Consider the following 12,362-nt stretch of genomic DNA (forward strand, 5'->3'; position numbering starts at 1 on the left):
ATTGATCGTATCCAGCAAGAGGCAGGGTGAGGAGGAAATCCGTTGAATGCGGCGCTTGTTGGGCTTCAATAAGCAGTACTTACACTACGGATAAATCCAAAATCTTGTTCCTTGGAGCCTTCATGACTGGAAATCTCTATGCTTGGTATAAATCGTTCTATCAAGATAGAATTAGAATAGATCCGTTAGTAGAAATTATGGAATATGAAACTTTCAAAACTGAATTGAACTTAGCGTGGGGGGATCCTCATATCAAGTTGACATCTAATCATAAATTGAAGAATATTCAGCAAGGTAGAAAGACTTTGGCCGAATATAACGTTGAGTTCTTGGGTCTGGTACCTAAATCCAGTTATGCAAATGACGAAGAAGCGTTAATTGACTTGTATCAAGAGGGTTTGAACGAAGAAATTCGACGAGACCTATATAGTGGCAGAATATCGTTACCCACTGTCCTGACGGAAGTCATGCGAATTGCTCTCACTATTGATGGCAATCATTCTGCTAGAAAGCAGAGATGCTTTTGCTCCTGCTCACCCGGTAAGAAAACCTTGGAATAAGGGAAAAGGGCCCTGGAGACCAAACGCCAATCACTTCCCTAATCGAAATCACAATATTCCGGCAACCCAATCATTCACAATATGTCAGTCAGAGACACGACAACATGCGGAATATGAAACTCTTGGTATGAAACTCTTGGCACTATGAGAGCACTATCTCAGTTATATTACTTACGAAAATTGTGAATAAATGGTTCAATCAGAGACTTTTGTCCAGCACGAGGGCTGTCATGTGTGAATTGCCATATTTCCGGCCACTTGATAAGCACTTTTGAAATTAACAGACATGGTAGATTACGTTTCTTCACGGTATCAAATACAAAACAGTAAACATACCAACTCTGTTGATAAGCCCCTCCGCATTATACTTGTCCACAATCTTTTTGGCAGCTTCAACCACAGCCAGCTCATGTTCGGAGTACTGGTCTTCATGAACACCGCCAAATATAAACTCTTCCGATGCACATGCTTGATCGTTGCGATCACCTTCAGTATAGACTCCTTTTTGCACAAACTGTCATGCGAGGCAGTGACTTAGATTTCCTGCACGTAGGAGAGCCAAAGAGTCCGAAACTCACCTTGAAAGGTCCTCTTCCAATTTCGGAGCCAGATTGTTGCTCTTGTGGAGTTGTTTTCTCGAGACATGGCTATCTTCGTCTGGCGATGTGAGCAATGATGAGACATGTCAATGATGAATTTTGGGTGAAGAAGAAGCGTTGAAAGCCTTCAACATACTTGATCGCTTGATATCTATAGGAATTCAGTGTCGGGAACTACAGTTGGGTCGAGAGTCTGGACACATGTGAAACGTTGATTCGATTGCCTGCGAGGGATGCAGGCTCCTGAAACAATTCAAAGGGCAAAACGGTCGCTTCTTGTGGCTATACATACGGTACATACGTTGAAGGGTTGTCGTGGCCGTCAGATAAACGCAATCTGCCTCGGTGTGCTTTTGCCACAACACGTTAACGCAACAACGTTTTTGAACAAACGCGCCTTTCCAATGACCCGCAAATGACTATGATCGGCAAGCATTTGGGAACATGTGACACGTATCATTAAAAGTTGAGAACTACAAAAAAGGATGTTTATTTCGTGTTTTTTTAATTAAAATCTACCCTCTCCTTCAATAATCACGACCCTCCCTTTCTATAGTCGAGCATTAGGACCAGCATTAGCAGGGTGAGGAATCAAGCCTTTAGCAGGATCATCTCGCAAGACTCGGCGAAGAATCTTTCCAGAAGGGTTTTTAGGAATCTCATCTACGAAGCAGATACCGCCTCGGAGATGCTTGTGTTTGGCGACTCTCTCATCAACGAATTTCATAATATCCAATGCAGTTTGCTTGGATTGCTTTCCGGCTTTGGTTACTACGAAGGCTCTTGGTAGTTCACCTGTACAAAAGACAAGTACTTAGAATTTAGCAAGGATGCGAAAGACCAAATTTTTAAAGTTTCGTACCGGCCATATCGTCTGGAGTAGGCACAACAGCTACATCTGCAACTGCTGGATGGGAGAGCACAAGGGCTTCCAATTCGGCTGGAGCACTATTTTGGAGTTGGAGTTAGCGTTCCTTGCGCCAAGTACAAGCAACTAAACATTCGAAACTATAACACATACACTTGAAGAGCATTCACTTTGATCAACTCCTTGAGACGGTCAACCACAAACAAGTATCCTTGATCGTCATAAATGATTTGATCTATAACAAACCAAGTCATATGTTAGACTCCACCTACAACCAAACAACATCTTTCAGTACATACCTCCAGTCTTGACCCATCCATCAATATACGTCTCCCTTGTAGCATCATCACGATTCAGATACCCCAAAGTCACATTAGGACCTTTGTAGTACATTTCTCCAGGTGTGTTGGGGGTGTGTACTTCGTTGCCGTCCTCGTCAATCAGTTTGATTTCAGAATTGGGTAATGGGAAACCGACACTTCCGATTTTGGGAGGTAGGAGGCCCTATGCGCATGTGTTAGATTCAAGAATCACAATGCATTCTCCCTACATTCACTTACTCCACCAGTTCCAGAACAGTTGACCTCAGATTGACCCCATCCGTTCATAATGAAACTGGTATTTATAGAAAAAACGGTTAGCTCAAGCTAGAGAATCGCTGGTCTTTTGTTAACATACCCAGAAGGAAGCTTGAAGCTTGCACCAATCTCCTCGGCCAATTCCTTTCCAAGTGGAGCAGCTCCAGAACCCATAGCTTGCAAGCTCGACAGGTCGTATTTACGAGCTTCTGGGCTTTTAGCGAGCATGACGTAAATCTAAAGGTTTGACTGAAGTTAACTCATAAACCTCAAAATAGCTCCTTTGTCGGGAAGACATACTGGTGGTGGAGCAACAATTCCAGCAATCTTGTAGTCCTGAATAGCCTGACAAAACCTCGAGAAGGAGAACTTTCTAGATGTGATTACCATGGATCCACCAGCCAACATTCCTTGAATGATGAAGAGACCAGCGGCGTGGTACATGGGGAAGATTGACAATGCAGGAGTTCCAGATGGTGGTATAAATTCAGGAGGTACCAACGAAGATGTTTGTTGTCTGTTCGCAATTACGTTGAAGTGGGATTGCATGACTCCTTTTGGTCGACCACTAGGAAGAAGAATCATTAGCGTTTTGCATCACAGACTCATATAGAAGTACAGCCAAACATACGTAGTTCCAGAAGAATACAAAATATAGGCTGGAGTCTTTGTCAGCTCATCAGCACTCCATTTCACTTTTGGGGCTTTGGCAGCATCGCCAAACAACTCTGTCCAGTATTTGAAGCCTGTAGCTTTAGCTTGGTATACAAAGATGTTTGAAGTCTTGATGTTGCCCTCTTTTGCGGCTGCAAGTGCAGTTTCGAGCATGTCTGGGACTGTGAACATGAAGGTTGGTTTGGAGTCACCAAGCTGGTAGGCCAATTCATCGGCATTGTATCTATAGATATAATAAAATGAGCCAAATGTTGTTTGGTTGAGAGTTCGAGATGAGCAGAGTGTTGCGATTGGTTGCCAATACGATAGACCTTACGCTGGGTTAGCCGTGGTTAATATTCCACCAGCATGCAATACTGCCCACGCAATTTGAGGAAACTCAGGCCCAGAAGGTCCTAAAAGAAACAAAAAACCGTTAGTATACTGTACTGTATTGAGGCATAACCTCTTGCAACCACACACGACGAGCTCAAACCCTACCAAACATCTGAACCACAACACCCTTGTGGACACCAAGAGCAGCCAAACCAGCACTTAATGCCAACACATTGTGCTCTACCTCTCCATATGTGATTTTTTCATTGGTTTCAGAGAGCAACATTGCGACGAGATTTCGACGACCCGGGTCATTCCTGATGGGATCAAACAGGAAATCTAGTAGTGAAAGGTGGTTTGAGAGTTAGATTAAGCTTGAGAGTTGCAATCGATGATGCTTAAAATGGATCTTCTCCTCTACAGATGTTTGCGAACAAAGGATTCAAAACGACGTACGGTTTGGGATTGTAGTGATGGGGATCTTTACTGTGGGGAACGGAGACTTCAAGACGACCATTAGCTGTAATAGGAATGCTATTGTCTCTGATGAGAAGCGAGTCGGGTGTTTTCTTGTGTGAGAAGCTTGGTGTCACATTGTGTGTTGGTGTCTCCGTAAATGCCCTTCTCATACTACGTCATATATAAGAAGTTGTACCAATTGCTCTTAACTAAGCGCAGAGATCCATATATTCCTACGTTTGAATTCGTAGGGATCTACAACATTCGAACTTGCACGGCCGTACAATCACGACACAAATCTTGCTTCGCAACACAAAAAAAACCCCTCTGTAAAAGACGGTGGTGTCGCGTCAAAAGCTCACCGATAGAGTATCTCGTCATTGTCGTCGGTCGTCGGCAAAGCTGTACCGCAGATCCTAGTTTTAAGTGTCGAAGTTAAATCAAGTAAAGCCAATGTAAGCAATGCAGAACGCGCCAGTAAGTCAAGGTCCAAGTAAGGCTAAACTGAACTTCATTGACTTATGCGGAGCACTGAACACTAGCAGATACTATAACTCAATAACCCAATAACCCAACGCATGTATTATTGACTTTGCCGACCGCTAATGCCGTTCAAGGTCGTCATTTGTGATTATCAATCTCACCCTCAAAAAATGGCAGCAATATACAGCTACGTGAGCCTTGAGGTCGAGGAAAATAATGGCACGACTCTATATTATCTTTATGGAGCCTCAACCGTCGCCTACATTGCGCTTTTCGGCTGTGGAGTCGCGAACCTACTCTGGATTACCTTTTGCCATCGGAGGTGGCTATCTCAACAAGAGCAGCTACGAAGGAGGACGCCAAATGACGTGGAACTATCTCCCATATCGCAAAACGCGTCGCCCCGACACATTATTGTTCCTTCTTCAGAGCAGAATGCGCAACAGCAACAAATCGTCAATGTGGAATCAGCGCCGGTGAACCCGTTCGCTGCAGATCCAGCAACGAGGAATGTGACGCCAACCCAGCATATGGCCCACCACAATATTCAGATATACCTGCCGAATGGATTATGGCTTACGTTTATGGGAGCGTTGTTTCTGGTATGTCCCGGTTGAATCACATTCAACCACAAGACTCTAACCGCATCTTCACTGTCAGCGCATCTTATGGAACTGTAACCGAACCCTGGTAGTCGATATCATACTCGACGGCAACTATACGCTAGACGGTACCCAACAGTTCGAAAATGCTACGGGAATCCCATTCGATGCCGTCGTCCTCGTGTCCAACTTTCTGGGCTTCCTGTGTGAGACGTCCATGTTTAGCACGATGCTGCTGTTTGCTCAAGGATACTGTATTGTGAGGGCTCAGTTCTTTGATTTGAATCAATCGAGAGTGTTTGCTGGTGAGTTGGTTGTGAAGCACTCCGTCCTTCCAACGTTTTCTCACTTTCTGGCTTTCCTTTTGTACAGGGCTTGTTAGTTTGTCGCTGCTATTACAGGTGGTGTTGTCTGGATATGGTCAATTATACGCTGTAAGTTTCTTACGCTGCAAAAAGCACAGATTCCTTCATCTCCTTCAGAACAATCTTATATCTGTCCTATATTTTATGTCTGAACGTTCCTTATTTAAATTCAAATCAGATCGTCCTCGCATTCCTCCAACTTATCGTAATCCGCATCCTTCTCCACTCTATTGCCCACCTCAAATCCTTTTATGCCGGTCTCACTCGCAGCATCCGCCTCTCCCGAGCCACAAACCTCATCGACGCATCCCCCACCGAGCAGAAGCTCGACCTAATGACAGCAACACTCACCCTTTTCTACATCTATCTTTTCGCCGTGGTTGGCATGCTAGTCGCAACGCGCGTAACCAGTGTCTCGAACGTCGCCATTATCGCCGAAGTCGTGGATTTCGGATTCGTGTGCTCGCTTATGGTACTGCTGAGACTACGCGGGAAGGCAACGAGGAGGAGAACGCCGGATGAGACGAGAGTTCAGCCTGTGCATGCTGAGGCGGTGGAGGCTGTTAAGCCAAAGAGAAGTAACGCAGAGACAAAGTACTATATGATTCAGTACTCGGCAGAGACACGAGGTGCTGCGACGCTAAACCCGGTTATAAATCAACGGTTGTTTCTGGCTAGCCCTGATATGTTGCAGGATGAGGCGACGCTGTATGTGGGTGAGGACCAATAAGGTTATATTTGGCTTGAAACTGCCTATAGAATGATTTAAATATATAGTAATCGATTGTTGTTGTTAGAGTTGCATCATGAATATTTTGCTTTCTGTGTGTTGTCAAACAACTTCCAGCAGTCAAGTCTATCTACACGATACCCAAGTAGCCTAAACATACCTAGATATTACTTAACCGTAACATTTATCGGCTTAGCACTAGTCGTCGCAGCCCGCCCCTTACTCAACGCCTTCTTCCTCTCAATCTCCTCCACAATTCTAGGCCCCCTAACCACAACACACCGTAAACAACTCCGCGGCGATCCATCCGGTGCATCCATCGTCAGAGTCTCAATCTCTCGCGTTTGGGTGAAGCCGTGTTGTGATAGTATTAATATAGTTGACACTGCGATTGGGATTGCTGGATCAACGCTATGTAGGGTTTTGTTAGAGAGACACTTGAAAGCTTGGAAACACATAAGGATACGCACCCAATAACCTCAATCTGCTCATACTCTGTCAGCGAAGACGCCATCCAATCCACATATGGCTGCAGCTCGGGATTCTCAGACACGCCTACAACAGCAGCAGTTGAATCTGATGGAATCCTGCTATTACTGCTACTAGCACTACCCGACGTTCCAGACAAGACATCTCGAGCAGACTTTGGTTGTGCGAGCGCTGCAACATATATCTGTTTCGACGGTGCGTAATCCACCGGTGGTTTGGGCACTGACGTGGGTAGTTTTGGACGTGGTGGTACTAGTGCATGTGATTGCGTATGAGATTGATGTTCATTAGATGGTATCAGCGATATCTTTGATTTTCGACGTGTGTTTTTGGGCGATGTTCGTGATTTTGACGCGGGTTTTGGGATGCAGGGTGGTGAAGTTGTGCCTAGTGGTTCGGTAGATGTTTGCTGCTTGGGATTACTCGTTGATGATGATGAAGATGACGGGTGTTGGGTGGAAGATAGATGTGCTGAATGTGGACGATGTTTTGATTTTGGTTGGGGTTGCGAGGGAGGCGGATCTTGGGTCATTACAGGCTTCATATGAGCTTCTTGAAAGATATTATGTGGTGTCTTTGCCCCTTGAAGCCTTCTCTAACTGGGATTGCTTGCTTTTCAGTTCAGTTGTTGAACCACGCGGAGAGGAAGAATTGAGGCGTCAAATACGTGTAGACATATCTTCCTAATCATTTAAATCATTCCAACGCGTAAGTGTATCTAAAACTTGATTGCCCTCTCAAATATTGGCGGTGCCAGTTCAAGATTGTCGAGTTTAGGGCCTTTCTCAGAGACATCTTGGCAGGAATGTACATCTACATCGATGCATTACTTATAAAAATTGCAAATGCAGTGCACATACTAGAGCGATCAAGTCTGTTAAACAGTGACTTATCGCAATTCGCGTCGAAAAGAAAAGATCTAAGAGGAAGCTTCCAATACTCAAACTACATTTTGTCTACTCAGCCACATGTCATATCGACAGGCAACAGACAACACAATTGTTCCGTGATCAAGCTTCAAACTTCCAGCTTGCAACGTGTTTTTTGCCAAGTTCATCTACCAACAAGAAAATCTCTAAGCAATCGCTCTCTTCACGCCGTCGATGTGTAATTTTCTTCTCTGCCACGTTTTGAGCCCTGCTCCCCTGCGCTCTGATCTCTCCCAACTTTTTTTTTCTCTCACAAAAAACACAAGTACCGATTGGACCCAACCTCGATGGAGAGGAGTCCAAAGAGGGTCAGGCTGGAAACTGACGGTCCAGAGACATCATCTTCAATAGTACCAAGCACTTCCAGTCCTCAAAATGTCGAGGAAGGAGCACCATCAACGTCAGAACCAAAGCCGAAACGACCGCAGCTCGATCAGGAGCAAGTCAATAAAGTAAAGACAGTAATTGCTGCTCAATTCGACTATGAAATACTCTTGAAACGACAGGAGCTCGCTACTATAACGGAAGAACTGGAACGTGGAGAAGACATTTTGCAGAAGTTGTCGTATTTGATTGCCAATAGTAGTAAAGATATTGTTATGATAGATCGTTAATCAAAGATTGTTTACCTTACTCATTTATCACTTATAGATGCCGATACGAGCACAGCAGCACCATGTATACCACCAGAATCGACAGTTCCGAGTACGTCAGATCCAACCCCTTCAATTCAACAACCACAGACTCCCAAACTAGCTCCTGTAGCTGTATCTACTGTCCTGCCGACTTCAGAAACAACACGGGAATCGCTACCTCATTCACCGTTACCACCATCAACGATAGCAATGGGAGCATCACCACAACCAACTGGCCTTATATCCCAGCCGTTGCTGTTACAGCCTATAGTAGCACCTGCTCAGCCAGTAGCACCGCAGCAGCCACTAATATCTCAGCAGGTGGTAGCATCTCAGCAGCCGATAGCACCACCACAGATAAAACAGGTAGCAGCTCTTCCGCCAAGGCAGCCAACACCACCACCGTTACGTAGAGAGTCAACGCCAGCTCCTGCATCTCCTACTATGCCGTCACGAGCATCGGGTACGCGGCCGCCACGGGCTGCTACTTTGCGGGATCGCACATATATACCAGGAACTACACCATTGTATGCTAGACGTGAGGATGGCCGTTTTGTCAGGTATAGATATACGGGTGTGGCAGTTTTCTTTCGCTTAAACCGGGCTGACCTTTTCTATAAGGATCTCATGTCCGGGATGTGGAAGAGCAAACTTTTTAAACATGCAGGGCTTCATAAACCATTGTCGTATATCCCATCATTTGGAGTTTACCAGTCATTTCAAGGCTGCTGAGATATCTGGAACAGTGGTGGTAGGGACCTGCCGCAAAGCTCGCCTCATACGCCATGACTGTCACGGTCTAACTGTTTTCGCACTTCTAGGACGAAGCAGAAGTTCCAGATAACCACACATGTCGACGCATTCAATTCAAGCCACCAAACCCAGCAATACGTAAAGGCACTCCAACTGCACCAGGGTAATTTTTCATAAAATCTTTTTCATGTCGCTGCAAATATACACTACTTTCTTATACCAACTCTTTCTGATTCGCCTCTCTCGTGTTATGTCTCTTTGACAGGTCAACTCAGGGTGTAAATGGCTCTTCTCAGTTGGTTAAGAAGGTTGGTTGTGTTAAAGTCTCATTGTCCATGAATCTTGTCTCACCCATATGTTGTTTGGTTAAGCCAAAGATTAAGGAATACGAAGAAGACGTGGTCTTTGATTCAGATCGATCTAGCGTTGCCTTGGGACCATTACAATCACAACGGACTATAGGATACTCTGGACTATCTGCTCCACCGACTGTAGAATCTCCAGAGGCATTTGACGACGGAGACGAGGACGGAGGGGAGGATGATGAGGAAGCAGAGGATGCTTCCACTCCGATGCAAGATGATGTCAGAGTTACTGGAACAGACGACGTGTCTACTCATGAACCGTGAGTTTTGAGCGCAGCTTTCGGGCGCCTGAAGTTCTGGTTCCATGGGCTGTCGAACCCCTGTCGAACCAAAAAAACGTAATATTACGTGGCTAATGTCGTATTCTTCTCCTTTAGTATTCAATCATCACTTCATATAAATCCAACCACACAGGAATCAAATAGTATTTCAGACACTCTCAATTCACATAATGCATTACCACGTACCCAAGATCCACAACCATCACAACCACCACAACGACCTACATCTGTAACAATACTCAACATAGCATTAGAAACACATAAACCAACCATTCAACGCGTAGACTCACAACAAGATGATACCTCCATGACAGATGCAAGACAAGAAGATACCATGATGGCAGATGCATCAGTTCCCACTTCGGACGAGTTAGTACCTCACTCAACGTCCTATGAGAATGACGTCTCTCGGTTCTATATCAAGAAGAGGATTGTGGTTGGGAATGTGTCGCAGTATATACCAGCTCGTGAGTATCTGCTTCTAATGTTGAGACAATATCCAGGACTCAAGTTCTTTTTTTGTGGGTGTTAGATAAGCGTGATCCAGGATTACGGAAATTCTTCTTTAAATGGATGGTTTATGTTCGTGGACCACCATCAGTAAGTCTCAGCTCTGAATACAGACGCTTTGATAAGCCGAACTTATACATCTCAACCCACAGGATCCAAACCCAACATCTTTCATTAAAAAAGTCCGTTTCTACCTACACCCCGACTACCGCCCGAACGACGTCGTCGAAATCTCCACTCCCCCATACCACCTCCTCCAAAAAGGCTATGGCGAATTCCCAGTTCGCATCCAGCTCTTTTTCGTTGACGAAGCCAAGAATCAACCACTAGACTTAATCCACCCTCTCAAACTTGATTTATTCAAGTCTGGGAAACAGGTTATGGGCGGTGAAGCGTTTTATGATGTAGAGCTGGATCGGAATACGGTGCTGGAGCCTACGAGGCCGTTTGTTGTCTTTGCGAGTGAGAGGGTGAAGAAGGCTAAGGATGATGAGGAGGAGGAAGAGGAGAGGAGTCCGTTGCATAGGATTTTGGAGGGTGCTGTTGCTAAGTTTCCGATTATAAGGACTGGTGAGTGCTGTTGTCGTTTAAGTATAAAAATCTCACGACTTTTGTTTCGTGTCTGCTTTTTTTGCAGCATCAACAGCCGTATTCAAAGCTAAGATTCCGTATACGCTTGCTGAAAATCTCAAGCAGTTCTTGTCATGGTCGATCGGGAAACGTAAATCCATTGAGGTATCGCTCTACATCATAAGGTTTGTTACTGCTGGATACCATTGACCCATTGCTTTTCTTTAACAACAGATGCAACGAGCAGTCAGCATGAAGAACTACATCGTGAAAAGCAACTCAATCCCTGATGCAACGATCGACGCAAAGACACAAAAAGAAATTGCATCTCTAACACCACGTCAAGTCGTTGAATGGTGTCGGGACAAAGGACTGACACCGCAAGGCAATGGATTACAGCCGGAAAAGACTATTGGGAATAGCAAAGCTAGTAATGGACAATCCAAGATGCCTGGTGGCGTTACGAATCAACCGGCTCAATACTGTTGGTTTTGTGGTGTGGTTGGTGGTCATACTGGGAAATTGGAGGAGTGTCTTGGTGGAGCGCTGAGTGTTTCGAATGAGGGGATATCGAGTGTTACTAGTATGTATGAATTGGTTTGAGGATTCTGAGCTGCATTTTTGGCTTACTTTCAACCCTTCTTTGGACATAGATTGGGAACGTGCCGATGCAGAACGTAAACCTCGTGCAAACGAATCAGGGCAGGCTACGATACCCTTTTGGCAAAAGCACACAAGCCCAGATGTAGCTCCTCGTGATGTAGAATGGACTTGGAAGGAGGCTGCGAAAATTGGTGTGGTCGCACCTCTAAAGACGATAAATGCAAGTTCAGATGTGATTTCGGAGCGGACAGCTGCTGGTGGACTCATGTTTGAAGTGAGTATAGCTTGGTTATAAGGGTTGCTTTTCTTGCTGCATTGTTACCAAACGACCAATACAACTACAACGTTATATTTCTCACTTTACAGGCAATGAGAGTACTCGCATCACGCCTAATATCAGCCAGCATTAAACAATACCAATCTGAACTCGTCGAACCCATGCCATCAGCATCTTCATCACTCCCTACATCATCATCACTAGTACCACCAAAAACGAAACTCTTGGTACCACTCCACCTCCATAAAGCCATGCAGAACGATGCTAAACAATTTGACATTTTTACGAATGCTGGCTTGAAACCATACCCGGATTCAGATAGTGATTATGAATGATTTGTGGGCTTTAGGTGTCTGTATAAAGAATTGTATAGTTTGCTAGAAGCCAGTAGTGGTGGTGGTGTAGGAATATAGAATTGTGAAGACGAATGAGGAGTGTCTAGTTCGTCACTTGTGATGAAGGACGCGTCTTGTTGATTGTGATAATGAACTATAGGTCACTGTTTTTTCGTGGGCGCATGCAGCCAAAGGAGGATCTCGGATGAGATTTCGCTTGACGGACCTTCCTGTGCGTCGCTGCTCCTGCTGCTCCACGGAGACATCACAAGAATTGGAGTGCCCGGCTTCAATAGCAGTTTGTGGCATTATCATAACCTATTAGACGTGTATCACCCACTGCTAGTATCCTCCGCTCAGCCTATAGCACTACACCCAGAT

At 45.0% G+C, this 12,362-nt stretch overlaps 3 protein-coding genes across 3 annotated transcripts; 1 reads left to right on the forward strand and 2 right to left on the reverse strand.

The window, feature by feature from the left end:
• Positions 1–1,709: 1,709 nt before the first annotated feature.
• On the reverse strand, positions 1,710–4,112 carry SmJEL517_g04605 (uncharacterized protein; the record flags this gene model as incomplete). Its single annotated transcript, XM_031170533.1, has 11 exons — positions 1,710–1,954; positions 2,022–2,107; positions 2,181–2,262; positions 2,327–2,531; positions 2,588–2,642; positions 2,706–2,842; positions 2,906–3,173; positions 3,237–3,503; positions 3,597–3,675; positions 3,761–3,934; positions 4,052–4,112. The coding sequence occupies 11 exons, from the start codon at positions 4,110–4,112 to the stop codon at positions 1,710–1,712; spliced, it is 1,659 nt and encodes a 552-aa protein (XP_031023468.1).
• A 641-nt stretch (positions 4,113–4,753) lies between these two features.
• On the forward strand, positions 4,754–6,234 carry SmJEL517_g04606 (uncharacterized protein; the record flags this gene model as incomplete). Its single annotated transcript, XM_031170534.1, has 5 exons — positions 4,754–4,859; positions 4,967–5,139; positions 5,198–5,444; positions 5,512–5,573; positions 5,683–6,234. 5 exons carry the CDS (start codon positions 4,754–4,756, stop codon positions 6,232–6,234), a joined length of 1,140 nt encoding a protein of 379 aa, XP_031023470.1.
• Positions 6,235–6,401: 167 nt separating this feature from the next.
• On the reverse strand, positions 6,402–7,267 carry SmJEL517_g04607 (uncharacterized protein; the record flags this gene model as incomplete). The annotated part of the gene is made up of 2 exons (XM_031170535.1): positions 6,402–6,645; positions 6,705–7,267. 2 exons carry the CDS (start codon positions 7,265–7,267, stop codon positions 6,402–6,404), a joined length of 807 nt encoding a protein of 268 aa, XP_031023469.1.
• Positions 7,268–12,362: the final 5,095 nt, after the last annotated feature.

Source organism: Synchytrium microbalum, assembly GCF_006535985.1.
Source record: "Synchytrium microbalum strain JEL517 chromosome Unknown SmJEL517_scf0033, whole genome shotgun sequence".
NCBI classification, from domain to species: Eukaryota; Fungi; Chytridiomycota; class Chytridiomycetes; order Synchytriales; family Synchytriaceae; genus Synchytrium; species Synchytrium microbalum.